This window comes from Pseudoliparis swirei, chromosome 20 (genome assembly GCF_029220125.1).
Source record: "Pseudoliparis swirei isolate HS2019 ecotype Mariana Trench chromosome 20, NWPU_hadal_v1, whole genome shotgun sequence".
Taxonomy (NCBI): domain Eukaryota; kingdom Metazoa; phylum Chordata; class Actinopteri; order Perciformes; family Liparidae; genus Pseudoliparis; species Pseudoliparis swirei.
This window is the reverse complement of record NC_079407.1, coordinates 15,359,776-15,378,242: the sequence shown is the minus strand read 5'-3', so window position 1 is coordinate 15,378,242 and position 18,467 is coordinate 15,359,776. Positions and strand designations below refer to the sequence as shown.

General features: G+C 40.7%; 3 protein-coding genes across 4 annotated transcripts in view; all 3 read left to right on the top strand.

Moving 5' to 3' along the window:
• tiam1b (TIAM Rac1 associated GEF 1b) overlaps nucleotides 1-8,203 on the top strand; it is a 41,649-nt gene extending 33,446 nt beyond the window's left edge. For both annotated transcript variants that reach the window (XM_056440529.1, XM_056440528.1), the window contains exons 16-27: nucleotides 974-1,159; nucleotides 2,378-2,446; nucleotides 2,745-2,870; nucleotides 2,987-3,095; nucleotides 4,167-4,346; nucleotides 4,458-4,576; nucleotides 4,659-4,767; nucleotides 4,869-4,927; nucleotides 5,137-5,242; nucleotides 5,370-5,457; nucleotides 5,574-5,746; nucleotides 6,490-8,203. In XM_056440529.1, the coding sequence (XP_056296504.1) occupies nucleotides 974-1,159; nucleotides 2,378-2,446; nucleotides 2,745-2,870; nucleotides 2,987-3,095; nucleotides 4,167-4,346; nucleotides 4,458-4,576; nucleotides 4,659-4,767; nucleotides 4,869-4,927; nucleotides 5,137-5,242; nucleotides 5,370-5,457; nucleotides 5,574-5,746; nucleotides 6,490-7,028 (1,863 nt within the window). In that variant the 3' untranslated portion in view covers nucleotides 7,029-8,203. The remainder of the gene's footprint in view (nucleotides 1-973; nucleotides 1,160-2,377; nucleotides 2,447-2,744; nucleotides 2,871-2,986; nucleotides 3,096-4,166; nucleotides 4,347-4,457; nucleotides 4,577-4,658; nucleotides 4,768-4,868; nucleotides 4,928-5,136; nucleotides 5,243-5,369; nucleotides 5,458-5,573; nucleotides 5,747-6,489) is intronic.
• Nucleotides 8,204-13,371: 5,168 nt separating this feature from the next.
• Nucleotides 13,372-14,770, top strand: cldn8.2 (claudin 8.2). Its single transcript, XM_056441417.1, has one exon. The coding sequence runs from the start codon at nucleotides 13,397-13,399 to the stop codon at nucleotides 14,294-14,296; it is 900 nt and encodes a 299-aa protein (XP_056297392.1). The 5' UTR covers nucleotides 13,372-13,396; the 3' UTR covers nucleotides 14,297-14,770.
• Nucleotides 14,771-15,705: 935 nt separating this feature from the next.
• cldn8.1 (claudin 8.1) lies at nucleotides 15,706-18,339 on the top strand. The gene has a single exon (XM_056441373.1). It carries the CDS (start codon nucleotides 15,706-15,708, stop codon nucleotides 16,477-16,479), a length of 774 nt encoding a protein of 257 aa, XP_056297348.1. The 3' UTR covers nucleotides 16,480-18,339.
• Nucleotides 18,340-18,467: the final 128 nt, after the last annotated feature.

Sequence of the window (18,467 nt, the reverse complement as noted above, 5' to 3'; positions counted from 1 at the left end):
CAAGCTGCATGCACAGATCTGTGACTGTCATTGTTTGTTACGTCTATATTTAGGTTTTCTTATATCCAAGCGAATGGCATCTATTATGTGTGAGTGTGTGTGTGTGTGTGTATGTATGTGCACAGCAGTGGACTAGTAGCTCAGATCTTCATTATGACTGTTTGTATCAGAGAATAAAGTTCCATCTTCTGCAGCTGTTTGAAGACTTTATTCTGATTATTTCCCAGAGAAACTACAAACCAGAGAGCTGTCGGCTGTTATGCACTCAGTGGTGTTGTCAGTGCCCAATGACTGTTTGCACCTCTTTCTCTTGTTTTAATCTTTGTTACGTACTTTAAAATATAAACAATATTTAATCTATTAAAATATTTCTAATGGAATAAGGATGGATATGAATATGTTGTTCTTTTTTGCTTTGTGTTTATTAACGTGAAGAGCCCAAATGCCCTTTGTGTCGTTATGACTGGTGAGGCCAGAAGTAGACGGTTGCAAACAGTAACTGTTAAGTCGTGTAGGCTGTTGCTGAGCAGTCTATTTTTGACCAAAATGATAGTCTAATGCACATCAGGCCTGGTCTCCCCGGCAACCCGTACTGTATGTGGACAGTCACTGTTATGTGTATATTTTGAGTCAGTGAAAGATCAGTCATTACACCACCGATCTATCTGTAGGAGAAAACCACGAGAGAAAAGAGGGACGCGAGTGAAAGAGAGAGGCACAGAGTCATTGTTATGACAGACTGAAAATAGACCAAATTAGTGCAAATTATTTATTTCTTTTTTGAGCTGCCTGTCAGCCTCTTTCAAGGCTCGCACTCTGCGCAGTCATGATTCACACGGGCACGTTTATTGTTTGAGTTGCTGGCTCTGTACTGACTGATCGTTTCTTTTTGAGTTCAGGTTGGAGTTGCCTAATTGCTTCCTATTTCTACGTTTTTTTTTGGTCATTCTTTGGTCATTCTTTTTTTTTGTAGAGCACAGAGCAAGTCGCCGCTTTCTGCCGCAGTCTCCATGAAATGAATCCCACGGAGTGTGTGTCCTCTTCGCCGAGCCCAGACTCCCCCTTCCCACCACCTGCAACGCTCCGACAGCTCTCCGATGCTGACAAGCTCCGCAAAGTCATCTGTGAACTCGTGGAGACCGAACGCACCTATGTCAAAGTACGTATCACTCGTCTTGCTGATACGGGGAAGTTGGTCTTTGTGAGTGAGCGTTTGTTCCTCTTGTCCATCGATTTATATGCCGTCTGCCTCAGGTTGTGTTGGACCTACACATTACCTATTACACAGATCTATCCCCGTGTCTCAGGAGATACGAGGGCACAGCTGTGCCCTTGCCTGGATATTGCCTAATCATTTTCTGCCTGGTATAAATGTGGCTCGGTTAAAAAGAAATGGGTTAGCGAGGGAATATAATGGGATAATGTCACGGCTATTTAAAATGTTATACCTCATTACAGGGGGAACGTATGTATTATATAAATCACATGTGTGATACTGTACATGGTGTATTTTAGAACCTTTAGAGGGGATAGCTTGATATATGGTGGACCTGGGCTATTTGTTTTAATTACCCAGACAGTCAAACGGAACTAGATGGGTCTGTGTGCCATTTGCAATATAGTGGGACATGTAGCTTAGCTTCCACTGTAATATAAGAGACACCATAATGGAAGATGTGGTTGGTGTCTTACAAATATTGTGGGGAATCATATCCTTGCTAATGTTTGGCACGCATTGCTTTAACACTTTAAATGACCGTAAGTCCTTTCTTTTTGTGACCGTTTTGGGTACAGATTTTGCCTCTTTGGGGCTTTTTCTTAGCACCTCATGTTGCTTTGACAACTCATACCCACGAGTTTACTAGCGGACATTCACACTATTTGTGTGATTAAGATTATTTTGTCTATTCCATGTAGATATTTTAACTAAAGAAAAATCTCCTTTAACACCAATCATTTGAAAGTTATTAGGCGGTTGATTGTTGGATCAACAATAAGAAAGACGTCAATTATAGTGCAATATTTTGTTAGGCCATACTTCTTCTTCTTTGAAGACGTTGGATGGTCTATTTCCCTACTTGATGGCAGAGCTACTAATTGATCTCATAGGCCTTTTTCAGAATAGCTTCAATGAACTGGAGCTATAGTCATTTAATTAATGTCCAAATACCTGCTTTCACTTTCTAAGTGAATCTGCTAGCTCCTCTGTCTTTGATCTTGTTCTGAATATACCTGCAACCTAATGACTTGATCCGTTTTGCTGTGAGGAACTTTTAAGCCTCATGTAAAGCAGTTTTTTGTCTGTTCTCCACATAATGACGTGGGTAACCTCAAATCAAACACATAAACAAACGCATAATTCTCTCTGCTCTTGCAGGATCTCAATTGGCTCATCGGGAGATATTTAACCCCACTGCAGAAGGAGACCTTCCTCACACAAGATGAGGTATGTCAAATGTTTCCTGTGAGTCTTTGAACGGTTGTTGGCTTTTAAATTCCAGCGCTGTTTAAATGTTAAAAGAAAAGAAAGTTGCATAATCATGTGAAGAGTCGCAGTAAACGAGGACAAGAGGGGTGGGTGGATGATGAGAGGTTTGCCAGAGATGTTTTACATGCTCTTGTAATAATGAAATTAATTTGATATGTTTTGAGATTTTATGTGCACCAATTGTAGCAAGGGGCTAATTATGGATGCACCATTTAAGGATTCATTTTGGCTTTGTTTAAATGCTCTTTTCCACCAGCTGGATGTACTATTTGGGAACTTGCTGGAAATGGTGGAGTTTCAGGTTGAATTTCTCAAGACTCTGGAAGACGGGACCAGACTGGTTCCTGATCTAGAGAAACTGGAGAGAGTGGATCAGTTTAAGGTATAACCTTTTTAAGAAAGACGCACCAAAAGATACGGCCGTCAACAAGCACTTATTAACACTCATAAAGTCTTTTATACCAACTGATTGGGTAACTTCTCTGCACTTTTTCACAGAAAATCCTCTTCTCCCTGGGAGGCTCATTCCTGTACTATGCAGACCGTTTTAAAATCTACAGTGCTTTTTGCGCCGGCCACACCAAAGTCCCTAAGGTCCTTGTAAAGGGTGAGTAAACGTAGTCTTTGGTCGACATTCCTCCTGGGCTCAACAGAGAAGATGCATTGATCCATCACTCATCTACCATATCCTGCTAGGCTCTATGAATCTGCTCTGCAGAGGTGTCAGCCAGACAGTTGTCCATTTGACCTCTGCAAACTTTGAAGCTGGTGGCCCCGAGGGATACAAGCCCAGCAGCATTGTATAATATAAGTGGTCTTGAAAAAGTTATTCTCTAGCTAGAACACCCACTCCCTTTATTACTAAATAGCTTAGTTGGCTGTACATTCAATGAATCTAGCTATTTCCCGTATTAAGTTTGTGAGGTGTTATTTGTTATCAAGCAATTTTTAAGGCAGTTAACAGATTATTTCTGCCCACTTGTGTTTGCATGCTGATACACTTACTTGTCTACCAAAAGCACGACGCAGTTCAGTTATTTTGACTGTGCTACAGGTCTATGGCTGTTTCTAATGCTAAAAGTGAAATAGATCAGTAAACTACTCTGTTTGTTTGTGTACAAGCCCAACAGGTTTATGCCATGAATACCAGGCAACATGAGCATTAATTTTGAAAAGTTCAAGCTTCATTATTGTGAATAACAATAACTTTATTTATATAGAACCTTTTAAAAACAGAGTTTACAAAGTGCTCTACAGAGAATCAATGCAAAACAAATAGAATGGTAAGATACAAATATAAAATAAAAAACAGACAAACTAAATTAGGGTAACCAAAGAACTGCATGAAAGCACGACATCACTTAAAAGCAGTTCGATAAAAATGGATTTTAAGAAGTGATTTAAACGACGTTACTGATTCTGCAAGCCTTACGCCTTCCGGTCGGTCGTTCCAAAGTCAAGGGGCTCCAATGGCAAAAGCACGGTCACCCTTTGATTTAAGCCTCGACTTTGGAACGACCAGAAGGGTCCCCCCGGAGGATGGAAGGCTGCACAAACCGTGGATAAAATAATCTGGGTAGCCCAAAGAGTAGAACACAACACAACAATAGTTTGCAACAACAAATGGATAAGATGTCTCAAAGTGTGTTGCATTAAGTGTTTATATTCGTCATTCCAGCCAAAACCGATCTGGATTTCAAGGCCTTCCTGGAAGAGCGCAACCCCAAGCAGCAGCACTCTTCCACCCTGGAGTCGTACCTGATCAAACCCATCCAGAGGGTGCTGAAGTATCCCCTCCTGCTGAAGGAGCTCTACTCACTCACAGACCCAGACAGTGAGGAGCACTACCACCTGGATGGTACGACCCAATCACATGGCCGACTGAGGAGATGAAATCCTTTTGACAGGGGAGGATGCATACGGTCGCAACAACTCGACGCTAACCATGTCGTTTCCTGCTTGTCTGCAGTTGCCATGAAAGCCATGAACAAAGTTGCCAGCCACATCAACGAGATGCAAAAGATCCACGAGGAGTTCGGAGCAGTGTTCGATCTGCTCATCACGGAGCAGAGTGGTGACAAGAAAGAGGTAGGTTGGACTAAAGCGGCTTGGCTCTGTTCTGTGCTCTCGGAGGACATGTGGAGTGACTGCTGATTTGTTTTTGTGCCAGGTGGCCGACCTGTCTATGGGGGATCTGCTGCTCCACACCAGTGTGGCCTGGATCAACCCCCCTGTCTCTTTGGGAAAATGGAAGAAAGAGCCCCAGATGGCCACATTTGGTGCGTCAGAGATTCTTTGCACCATGATTTTGTAATGAGTAGATCTAAGTCATATGAAGCTTTGATTGATAACTTGTGTGTTTTTTCAATTACCTTTTTAGTGTTCAAAATGGCAGTGGTTTTTGTATGCAAGGACGGATCCAAACAGAAAAAGAAAATGGTATGTTTTTATAGAAGTAAAAGCAATTTGCAACACCAGTGACCGTTTAGAAAATAACCTATTTTGTTCAGGCATTGTAAATACCCTGCCCATGTGCCACTTTTAGAATCTGTCTAGTGGGTCGCTGATTAAACTGGTTACAGCTCATTTCACAAGTATCATTTATTTCAGGGGAAAAAATGCATTTTATTTTGCTTCAATGATTGTAGGGTGGCTCCCATCGAGTCTCAGCATCTTCAGAAGAAAAGGATCCCTTCCGATATCGTCACATGATCCCAACTGATGTCCTTCAAGTCAGATCATTGGCCAATGCAGGTAGACGACTCAATGAATAATGTACAGGACTGTATTAAAATGTATATTTGTTTAAATCCAGAAATGATTCGGCTCAAAAGATTGCTCTGTACATGACATCATACATGAGTGTCGATTATTTCCTCAGATGGCGAGGGCTCGGCTGTGTGTGAGATTGTGCACATAAAGTCTGAGTCAGAGGGAAGGCCAGAGAGGGCATTTCAGCTGTGCTGTAGGTAAGGGTCTCTTTAAATGGAGGTTGAATTCCACTGGAGATTAAAGCTTGTGTGACACTGATTCAGTCCAATCTACAAAGTGACACACTAATAACTTGCCCTTCTATCTCCCTCAGTTCTCCAGAGAGTAGAAAAGACTTTCTGAAGACGGTACATTCCATTTTGAGGGAAAAGCACCGTAGGCAGCTCCTAAAAACGGAGAGTTTACCCCTCAACCAGCAGTATGTGCCCTTTGGTGGAAGGCGCCTCTGTGCCCTGAAGGGAGCCCGTCCAGCCATAAATAGAGCAGGTAAATGCCACTCGCAGCTCCTCGTGTCCCACTTCTGAATTCTGTTTTTTCTTAGCGGACACGGAACGTTTAACTTCTTATTTAGAGATTAAACCACCTTTTTAAAGATTGAATTAATGTGGGGAGACACCTACGTTCAAGTTTTTTTTGGGAAAAAGTAACAACAGATTGTCTTGGTTATTTTCCAACACAATCTGTCGAAGATTCTTTGAAGTTGGACTATAATGCTTTTAACTTCCATTCATAGTTGGTAACTGTAACTATGAATCATCGGTAACACTTTCATGCATATATATATAATGCGTTATGATCTGCTTATAGTACTATGTACTGATAGAAGCACTAATGCACATTATTTTTTAACACTTATAACTAATTTTAAAGCATTTAATAAGTAACAATACTTCATAATTGCTAGTTAGAATCATAGTGTTTTATAATTCCCATAGTACAGCATATTTTCATAATGCATTATAATGTGATAAATTAATCCAAGTGGTTGTTTGTGTTAAATAAAGTTTATTAAATTAGATTACTTAAAACTTAAAACAAAACACTTAAAGTGTGTTTATAGTGTACTATAAACATTAGTGTTATTGAACATCTCACAGATATTAAGCTTTCTTTTCTGTCTCTCAATGAAAGCAGTCCATGTTATGTTAAAGTAAATGCTGTGAAAGTGTTAATTTTCACATTTCTATTTGTTTAATTCTTTTTACCTTTTTTTTCTTTTCTTCCCGCAGCATCTGCACCAGCCAGGACTCTAGGCAGGAGGAAGTTAGTGCGCAACCGTTTCACTATCGACACCGACATTGTATTTGACGGCGAGCCCGGACAGGACCTCCCTTCACCACAGGAGCCCGACTCAAATGAGCTGCAGCGGGACAACGAACCAGATGAGCTTCAGCAGTCCGAGGCAGCAGGTGACACAGACCGCTGGGTGGAAGAACAGTTTGACCTCGAAGAATACGAGGACCCGGAGGTGGTGAAGGAGACGGACATCCTCAGTGATGACGACGACATGTTCTGCCAGGCACCCAGAGCATCGCCCGCTGAGGCTGACCTCGAGGCCCCCATCATGGCTTTGTCCTTGAATAGTGAGGAAACCAATGAGGGCACGAGCCGTCAGTCCCCAAAGGCCAGTGGGACACCCGATGACCTGCAGCTGTCCAACCCGGAGGAGCAGAGCGCCGTCACCGATGACAACATGGAGGATCAAAAGCAAAAGGAGAAGGATGAGATTTGGGTTAGAAGGCAACAGTCGAGTTCGTCCACAGACTGAGGCACATGAAAGCTGAAGAGAACAGGCAGACCGCTTTCCATGGACTCCATCAGTCTCCTCAAACAATGCATGGGCATTCATGTCTTTTGCACAGCTAATAGAAGTTATATCGTTCCTTACTTTTGCTGAATGCTTTTTGTACAGGTAAAACCATCAGTGGAGCAATACAGAACGAGGGAGCTTCATCCCAAATCAAATGCTGTTACATAGAAGTCGAGTGTAAGCTTTCAGAGATGAACTAAAGGTACAATCATGGAATCTAATCGGTTGCTTTGATTGGCATGGTTTGCACACGTGGGCAGCATTCTATAAGCCCTGCCTGCTGTTGCCAAATTGTGAGAACATTGATATTTGTTTTGTTTGTGTGACTCAGAGATATTATCATAGTTAAGGGCTGTATATTATTTGTCCTGAAAGAAATAGAATAACTGCAATAGACTGTTGTCTTGAGTAGTTTACTGTACTTGTACATTTTCACATGACTATAAACTGACATGTTTTGGTAAAAAAAATTGTTCCCTTAAGAGTTATGTAAAATTGATGATTTTGATCTTTTGTTTTACAGATGTAACGCTATCTTTTTAGCCTGGGAAATATTTTGTTTGTTCTCTTGTTACATTTAATTGTGGAATTATGTAATAGCCCCTATTGCACAGAGGCTAGGGGATTATTTTGTATTTGTTTTAATTTAACATAATCCTGTTTTACTTGAATTTGCTGTTTCATGTTTATGTTTTACTGTGAAACCATTTTCTTGTATTTTTCCTTTTTATTCTCCAGTGTTGTCATTTAAAGAATGCTAAATGTTACATTCCACTCTTAATACCAAGCGTGCACTCTTATGTAGAGATTTGAACACCAGTTATTATAAAAAGGTATTGTGTCTTCAAAAACACTGTTCACTAGTAATGGATCACAAAGCAATGTTTTTATTTTATTTATTCATATGTAAATTAATTTGTTAGTAAAAAACATAAGTAATCATTTTTTTCCACAAAGAAAGTCCAAATTTGCTCAAGCAATCAAGGGGAAAGACTTGCAGTATGCCTGAACCGTGAAAGAAGTCATACTTGTAAACAATTCATTGTGCTACTAAGACTGCATTTTTATTACTGTATATAGAAAAATGTATTGATATCATAATAAATACAGTTGTTTCCTACTTATAATTCAAAGCATCTCTCTGTAGTGAATCATTGGTTTGTGTATTTTTTCTAAACTTTTCCTGCAGCGCTGCAGACATCTTCCCCGAAAAGTAAATACCCAATGTGCCTGAGAACAGCAGAACTTAGCAGCTAATTGAAAAAGTGTAATATTAAAAAGCTGGTCAGAGACACTAAGTGTTTGCAAGTCTGATTAGTTGTCTGAAAGATGATGAGGGAGCTACAGAAGTAATGCAATGTCTGTAAAGTAATGTACATGCATATAACAATTTAGAAATATTAATAGATTGAAAAGTAAACAAAATGGGAGATCTTGTGGTGTCTACAATGATTACAATTAAAGTGGAAGGTTTAATTATTTTAAAAGGGCCGCAAACATTTGTTTTATGTCTCTGGGCTAATCAGTCCATTTGTCTGCAAATACTCTTGTGACAAATGTATATTCTATACATGAACAGGTAAAATAAAGCCAACCTCTTGGAGCGCCACTCCATTCTCAGTTGTTTTTGTGTATTAAACAATTATTTTTTGTTAAATGTCTTTCAGTGAGTGTTGGTAAGGTTTTGTTTGTGATTTCCAGGGCTTTTGTTTGGCAAATGTCAGGATTTTTGAGAGATAAACTGCAGGTCCATCTGTCAAACCCTGCTAAAATGATTTTAAAGAAAAGTTTGCCAATATGCATTTGCAAATATGAACATTGTACCAGTATACCCTCAGCAGCACTGACTGAAATACACGTACAGCAACTGCGATATCTGATCCACAACCCTACAAATAAATCATGATCCATGACATTTAAAAAAAAAAAACAATCGTGAGCTTCACCAAAATGGTATTTACTGGAGGGCTATTGTGTGAAGTGCTTTTTAGACTGTTCACCACCCTGTTCTTTGAACGACACTGGACAGTCGAGCAGTTAATGATGGGAAATACCATCTTTCTGCAGGTGGCATGTCCAGAGCTTGGCAACTGGAACAACAGGAAAGTTCAATCAGTCTTTCAGTGTTATGCAGGTGTGTACAAAAAGACCAAGAAAATAACTCCAAAATATTGCATTACCTAGGCTCACCTAATTAAATGATTTCTTTAGGGACTTCTGCTTTGCTGATGAAATAGTCTATAGACGCCCTCTTAGCATTATCGCAATTTTCCCACCGAATAACTCGACATTTATAAATGAAAAGGTAATATGAGGGGGGAAAGAAATAGGCCATAAAAGAGATGAAAAAAATGCCAAAAGTGCAAGAGTTCACAACCAAGGAGATTAAAAACGGAACAATCCAACTGGGCAGCAGAACTTAAACCATGACAATGTGACAGAGCCAAGAAGTGTATAGGGGCTATAATGGGGAAAGAAAGCCCAACAAGAGAAGGGTATTGGTTTCCAAACATCAGAGACTAAAATGTAGATCCACTGTGATAAGGGGGACATATCCCAGACAATACCGACCTATCTCCTCTTTTTGTTGTCTTCGAGTTCCGCTGACATCCTGTCACCCAGGCTCATTCCCCTCCACCAGCCCCCTCACTCATGGACATCAACACCCTCACCACACAAGCTGTGGGAAAGATTACTTCAGCCTTCACTGTGCTATAGTTTGGGCAGCAGGGCTGAATGGTGCAGGGTTGCTTTGCTCATGCACTTGTTATAAAGGAACAGACTAAGATCAGGCTTGTGCGGATAACTTCAATCGAAAAATCAGCAATGAATTAATTGTGATAGGAAGGGAAGGAATCTGGAATTACAATATTATTTTTACATATCTCATTGTTATTGTGTGGCCCACAGAATATGCAGTCCCATTTCCAGACAGAAGGTGGCATCTGTTGTAGATTACTTCCTGTCCCACTGTACCAGCACCAACGTACACCTTTCTGAGTATTAAGTTACATCATATAGTTATTCAAAACCATCTCAAAATACAAAACTGGCAGCTTAGAAAATATACAGAATATACTATACAGTCGTATTTTAGTGCAGTTCAGCTATGGTTTTTTCAGCTGCTTTAAACATAAACAGATACACTCAAGCTCAGGATGTGATGATAGTATCACTCAGAAAACCTGCTCAACGGGCTTTCCAGTTTCTGTTCCTCTCCTTTGACAGCTACAGCTTCTGCTCACCACCCTCTTTCCTTTTTAGTCTCTCCTTCCTCTCTGCAACAGGGTGACCAACAAAGCCACTCCTTTATCCACATTTCAGTTAGTCGAGCAACAACAGAAATGTGGATAAAGGAGTTGCTCTTTGTTTAAGATTTATCAAATCCCCCCATTGTTTCTCCATATCTACCATCAGGACACCTGATCACATTTAAAGATGTTTTAGACGAACTTCGTTAAGGCAATTTGAAATGGTCATTTTCATAGCAACATAATACGTGTGTGTACACTAATTGTTTCAAAGTTACAACAGACAAGTCAGTTGAAAGGAAAACGTATCCATCAGGAGATTGACAGATGCATACTCATCTCTTTCTAATAAGATCATATTTTTATATAGGAACATTATATCTCCATCCCTTATAAAGAGAGTTGATGATCCTTACACTGAATCCGTGTTAAAGATTACGGATCAATAACAAACTCCCCTCTAAAAAAACATTACATTTCAAACTAATGCTGACCTCAGTGCAACACACGCTGACCCAGTGCCGTTCATAGACTGAGGTACCATTGTGCCACTTGAATTGATTCAGATGCACAAGGACAGATAGAAGAAGTGGTCAAGGTAAAGAAGTCTGCACATGCACATTTGGGACTTTTGCTTATCCTTGTGTGTTGAACTTTAGGGTGACTTCTGTAGTGGACGATCTTCTCTGTTAATCTGGAAAGAAGGAATGAATTCTCTGAATAAAAATTGCCGTCATCTGTTTTATTCCTTGCAAGGAGGAAAAGTCCGTCACAGCTCTCTGGGAACTCTGTGACACAAGATTCAATGAACACCAGTCACTGCTTTCTCTCTACAGATCTAGGTTACACCTCTTGGCCCCGGTCAAACAAACATGAGTGTTGATTCTAAATTATATGACAACTTCAAAGAAGAAGTCCTCTTTCCTACATCCTGAAATGTCAGCTCCTTATCTTGATCAGGCCCCCTTGTCTCTGCTCCCCTTTCTGTTCCCATAATCCTCCGTAGTAAAAAGCCATTAGTTTTATGACGACAGGCTGGTCAAACCCTTGTGTTCCCGCTACCCCAAATCACTCTCCCAACAAACTACTGAGCACCTAAGCTATACTTTCACATAAAAGGATCATTACTATATTTTACCATTACACTTCACACCCTCTGTTTCCTGGTTGTGAGGCTGCACGGTGGTGTCGTGGCTAGCACTGTCACCTCACAGCAAGAGGGGCCCGGGTTGGATCCCCGATCCCAGACGGTACTTCTGTTTGGAGTTAGCATGTTCCCCCTGTGGCAGTGTGGGCTCCCTCCGGATTCTCCGGCTCCCCTCCACAGTCCAAAAATGTTTCAGTTATAAAATCCTGGTTTCTTTGTAGTGTCCTTTATCCATAATAACACTAGAAACACTTGCATCCCATGGCTGGAAAGGGTACAGTGAAGTCCAGCAATATACTAAAGCAGGTGAAATCTTGTTATCTCCAAATGTAATTTATTTGCATTACATAAGTAAGTTACAGTACTTTAATTGTAACCAACTGTGTTACAAAAGGTTTACAAGCTACTGTATGTACAAGATGAATGCATATTTAAACTTGCTTTAGCTCAGTGGGGTAAGAGGGCCGTCCCTCAACCGCAAGGTCGTGGGTTCGATCCCCGCTCTCCCCATTAGCTGCAAGTCGAAGTGTCCTTGAGCAAGGCACTGAACCCCCAGTTGCTTCCCGGGCGCTTCACCGCAGCCCACTGCTCCTTAATAACTAAGGATGGGTTAAATGCAGAGAACTAATTTCCCCTTGGGGATTAATAAAAGTGTATATTTTATTTATTTATTTATTTTTTAATTCCCTATGTGTTCTTATATTGCACTATAAATTGTTCTTTTTTTGTCCATTTCTTTTATAAAACAAGATAATGCTTTATTAATCTAAAAACGGGGAAATTTGCAAATCCTTTACAGTACTAACATTTATTTGTAATAGTTGTACATATAAAACTATTCATACTTCGATATGCGTATTAATATATTCAGTAACAATTGATTTTGTGCAGTTTAGTTCATCAACTGTTAACCGACACTTAACTGCTTAATTAATTCCGTTGTTGATCATTTTTGTTTTGGTAGTAACTCATGGCAAAGTAGTCACATTGACCTGGTTAACAGAAAATAAACAGTCAAAGATTTTACATTTGTTTAGGTTATCGTATTATCGTTTTTCTATCGCATCCTAACATTATAGGTAACCCTCTGTTGACTGTAATGACGCTATACTAAACACTAAACGCAGCTGAACAGTAAATAGTCATTCAGTTCCTGCATAAATGCAGAGAAAGGTGAGAACTGCTGGTAAACAGACACATACTGTGTTACAATGAAACCAATCCTACTCAAGTTTCTGTGCTCAGCACTTTTTCATCAGCTCAGTTTACATGTGAAAGAGGAGACAGTTGACATCCGTGACCATCCGAGTAGCTTTTGGTTTGAGATGGACAACAGCGACATAAAAGGGAAACACTGTAGTTTTATGTGTTCACATATTACTGTGTATTGACAAATACTCATTTAAATTTCTTACCTAGAAAGTTTCAGGAGGTAAGAAAGACAACACATATTTATTCAATTAATACATGTTTTGCTTTTAATTTCTAACTAGAAACAGCCAAGATATTGTGCATTTTTCATGTTTATAAAGTACAATTTTAGCCAACTCGTTTGCTGTCTACATTTTTTATTTTGTTTAAAACAAAAGACATTGTTATGTGTACTATTGAAACTGTGTTGAAATGTCTCATGGCTGAACTTTAAAAGATATCTGTAACTTTATAAAGTGATTCATTTAGTTTTTGATGAAGTGTTCTTAATCACCAGACCAAATGGTTGATCGTTAGTGGCAGTTGTTATTCATTCAAAACAAGAAACACTCTTGTTCCTGTCCTTGTCTACGTATAAAGCAGCTTAACCAGTAAGGCTGCATTGCACCCTGCGCATTTTTTTTGTGGGTGTATAAATTCCCTGACTTGCTCGTCTCCTCAGATTGGTTTCTAGAGCTTGGAGGGTGACATCTTCGGCTCTCTGTGTGACAGCCACAATGGCCTCTTACACCGCCTACAGTGGCTACAACAAGCCCCCTCAATCTTACGCGGGCTCTTACTACAGCGAGAAGCAGCCCAAGACGTATGCAGAGTATGAGGACTCGGTATATGAGGAAAAAAAGAGAATTGAGAAGAAGGACCGCCAAGACGCCATCTGCTGTGAGTTAGTGGCCCTCATCATTGGTTTCATCGGACTAATCGGAGTGGCAGCCGTGACAGGCTTGCCGATGTGGAAGGTAACGGCCTTCATTGAGGAGAACATCATTGTCATGGAGACCCGCTGGGAGGGTTTGTGGATGAACTGCTACAGACAAGCCAACATCAGGATGCAGTGCAAGGTGTATGATTCCCTGCTGTTTCTGCCACCAGACCTCCAGGCTGCCAGGGGTCTGATGTGCAGCTCTGTGGCCCTGAGCGTCTTCGCCCTCGTCGTTTCAGCAGTGGGGATGAAGTGTACCAGAGTGGTGGACCAGCGGCCTCGCACCAAGCATGTTGTTCTTGTCGCTGGAGGCTGTCTGTTCCTTTTAGCCTGTCTCGCTATCATAATCCCTGTGTCCTGGACCGGCCATGTCATCATCAGGGACTTCTACAACCCTCTGCTTCTTGATGCCCAGCGCAGGGAGCTCGGGGAGGCTCTTTACATCGGCTGGACGACCTCAGCTTTGCTTTTCGCTGCCGGAGTGATCCTGCTGTGCCGTCATGCTCCCCGCACCCAGGATTCAGAGGAAAGGATTGTGTACAACAACAACATGAATCTGTACCAACCTGCAAACACATACCAGCCGAACATGTACCAGCCATCGTACCAGCCATCGTACCAGCCATCCTACACCTACCAGCCTACCTACTCAGCACCCCCACCTGGATCTGTAGTGTACGCACCAAGTCAGTACTAGCGAGGCAAATCGAATGCAGAGACAATTTTGGACCCCCTTTTTTGTTTACTTGCCAAGATTTTGCACATTTGGATGGACTAACATGCCCAAAGGCTGTCACAGGAAACAAAACAGTCTTACTTTCTCAAAGAGGGCCAAGTGTATTGCAGATTGAAATTTAATATGGAACTGATAATGTTTGATCGTGATAAACTATACTGAATAATGCTGTTTGTTTCCATATGCTTAATTGACACTAAATGATATGAATTATTCAGAAGTATTTTAATCTGTAATAATAGTTGTTGATAACACTGCTGACATGCTTTTTGATACAAATTATGCACTCAGCCCTTTTCATATAACATACCTCCGGATGACGTGTGTTTATTCTTGAGTGTTTGTTGTAAATGTACATACTCCTTTTTAAATGTTGGCCTACATATCAGGTCAATTGTGGTTTCTAATAAATCGGCAATGTTGACAAAAAAATTATTTCATGTTGTGTTTTTTTGTGTTGCCTAATTAAGAGAGACACACTTGATCCAGAAGTAAGGGTGAAGTGCTTACATGTGTCTCGTTTCCTGCCGAAAACTCTCAAGTTTGCCTCAGTTTCAAAATGTCCTCTTGTTCTGCTGCCGTTTAGCTTACAGGTGTGTAAATGGGAGTTGTTATGTCTCCATTGTTCTCAGTGGAAATGTGCCTCAACTGGTAAAACCAGACTGATCACACAGGTACTCCCACAATGCAAACCAGCCCAGAGATTTATTTTCAACCAAGCTAGAGTTGCAACTGCTTTTTTCTGAGCACAGACACAAGAGACAATACATCCGATACAGACAGTGACACAAGTATTAACCCCATGACACACACAGTACACAAGTGCAAACAATAATATTGAGTTTCTAAATGCTTTTTTTGGGCAAATATTTGTTGTCTACCGTGCCATTACGGTTGAATTTTTTTGGAAATTCCTTGTAACATAAAGGACACCACAGTGGTGAACGATTTTTAACAAAATAACGACAATTTTGAACACCAGAGCTGATTCATGTCTTCGATATCTATCGATATGCTAATACATTAACATAAAGTATGTCTTTTTCTAAATAACGCTCTTGCCTTGTTGAACAACCCCCTGTTTTTAATTTCTAAAGCTACCTTGTAAACTGTGATCTGAGAATGTAAATCGAGACTTCTGAGTAAACAAAGTGGCAGCTTACAGCAGCTCCTGGTCGGCCTGGGGACACGGTTTCTTAGCAACCGGTCGCGAGTCCTACTCCTCCCATTCTAGTGTCCTGTCCACAGGGAGGAGGCTGCTCCTCCTCCACTGGGATACAAAATCAATCCATCTCCTGCTTCCTACTATACTCACACCGTGTCGGCACACTATTATACGTACGAGTTTGGAGGGATAAGAGGAGGACAGAATGGCCAACTCAGGACTGGAGATAGTGGGTCTGATACTGACACTGATTGGGCTGATTGGGACGGCCGCAAGCACGGGGATGCCGATGTGGCGAGTCACAGCTTTCATTGGGGAGAACATCATTGTTTTTGAAACCCGCTTTGAGGGTCTGTGGATGAATTGCTATCGGCAGGCTGACATCCGAATGCAGTGTAAGGTATACGACTCTCTCCTGGCACTGCCCCCTGATCTACAGGCGGCCCGGGGGCTCATGTGCTGCGCTCTGGCGTTGGGTGGTCTCGGTCTGCTGATCGCTTTGCTGGGGCTGCAGTGCACGTCATGTATCCAGAACAATGATCGAGCGAAGCGGCTGGTCCTCATCATTGCAGGAATCCTGATCTTAATGGCTTGCCTCTGCGTCCTTATCCCAGTGTCCTGGACAGGTCACGTCATCATCAGGAACTTCTACAACCCCTTGATCATCGACGCCCAGCGAAGGGAGCTCGGTGAGGCTCTTTACATCGGCTGGATGTCCTCTGCTTTCTTCTTTGCTGGAGGATGCATGTTTCTTTGTTGCAGTCTGCATTCCGAGGACAAAGTTTCAGAGAGGTATGTGTACTCAAGGAACTCCGACTACGTTACCTATCCTCCTCAGCCCTTGCAGCCTCAACGGCTGGTGCTACTTCCCCAACAACAACCCCAGTTTCAGCCAATGCTGTCAAGGTACCCATCATCCAACAGCTACAGCTACCCTTCCACATACCCCTCTGTACGCAGCGGGGTGGCTTATCTCTGAACACCTAAACTGACTGAGGTTATGATGATCACAGCTCACATGTTCAATATAAGCTTGGGGATTTCTATTTTAAGAAGGCTTTGCTTACCAGTATAATCAATGACACATTTCAAAAAGGTGACAAAATACACATTTCAATGAATACATGAACTGTGAATTCAAATGAGTCAAATCCATATGGATGTCTGTTTGAAATCACCCGCATTAAATGATATACAATATTTTTGAAAGAGTGTTGTTGTTGAAGAGCAATAGTAACAGAATTGTAATACCAACCAACTTTTCTAATTATAATCCAGACTGTGTAAGCCAATACATGTTTCACATTACTCTTATAAGCGTTGTATATCACATTGTATACTGGCAGCCTTATTTATTTATTTATTTTAGGTTACCAATGTTGTATGCGTAAACTTAATATAACCATTCATGCAGCCTTTAACCAACGAGTAAAGTGACACAAGTGTATTTGTGTTAACTGTTAAATGCTTTTGGTTGTTGTTGGCACTGAACTATGTAGAAAAACAGTTTATACTCAACCCATTGTCCTTCAACATTAGCTGTGCCTGAGCACACATCTGTGTGGTAAAAAAATACCTTTTTTTCCCCAGCACAAATCCCCCCAAATACACACAGTACTCATTGTTCTGCTTTTTTGACAGTTGATCAAGTTACAGGTAGTTAAGCAAATTCTAAATTGATGAGTGATTGTGTTGGAAATTCACATGGATATTTGTTTCTAAAATTCAAAAAATGTTGTAATAATAAGAATACATTTAAATTTGTAAAGCGCTTTATAAAAGGCACTCAAGGCACTTGAAAACACGCACAAGAGAGATGACATAACAGTAAGAAACAAAACATTATAACTATTAAAACAACAGTACATTTGTGCATGTCATGTCAATTGGAACAGCATTGGTAGTCTTTGTTTATGTTTGGTATGATGCCCTGGAGGTCTAAGGAACTAATAGAATTGAACCAATGGCTAAGTAAACGTGAGATGCAGGTTTAAGACTGCTTGTTAAAGGTGTGGACATCTGCCTTAGTGTTTGTGAAGAAGCCAAACATGGACAAACAGGTGGCTTGATCACGTGATAAGAATTTGCAAGTCACTTTGAATAGAACGTTTTAGACCAAAAGTTGTAGTTCACATCTAGTTTAATCCGACTCCATATATTTAAGCAATTAAAGAACATGTCTTTCTCTGTCTCTGCTCAGTGAAGTATAGTATAGCTCCTAACCTATTTGGTCAGCTCATTTCATTTTCAGTGAGTTCAAAAGCTGGAGACTCTCTACTCCTTATGCAGTGTGTGTAATGGCAGTCGTCAAAGTACAGTCATTTAAATCTGAACATATTTGTATTTGATGTAATGACAATGTTACCTTTCTTCATTGTTTTCGACTATATGTATGTCTTCTCAACAACCCTACAATTATAAAAATCAGGCATATTTGAACTTCTAATTAAACTATATTTCTGGTACTTAATCAATAATTGTGTTTGGACTGTGTGATGTATGTTCCCTCTCTGTATAATCACCTTGAACGTCATTTCTGCTCCCCTGTGGACAACAGTAGTACTGCAGGAGCTTGATGTGCCACACTGTATTAAATAAATATACACTTTTATTAATCCCCAAGGGGAAATTAGTTCTCTGCATTTAACCCATCCTTAGTTATTAAGGAGCAGTGGGCTGCAGTGAAGTGCCCGGGAAGCAACTGGGGGTTCAGTGCCTTGCTCAAGGACACTTCGACTTGCAACTGATGGGGAGAGCGGGGATCGAACCCACAACCTTGCGGTTGCAAGACGGCCCTCTTACCCAACTGAGCTACAGCCACCCTGTATTGTTTGTTTCTTAATTTTTATCACATATAATAATGGAGAATAAAAAAATGTCGAGCGGTAAATATTTCTGAAGTTATTAGCTGTGTCTGTGCATATTGGTTTACTGCTGATGAAGCTGATGGCACAGATATACCACGAT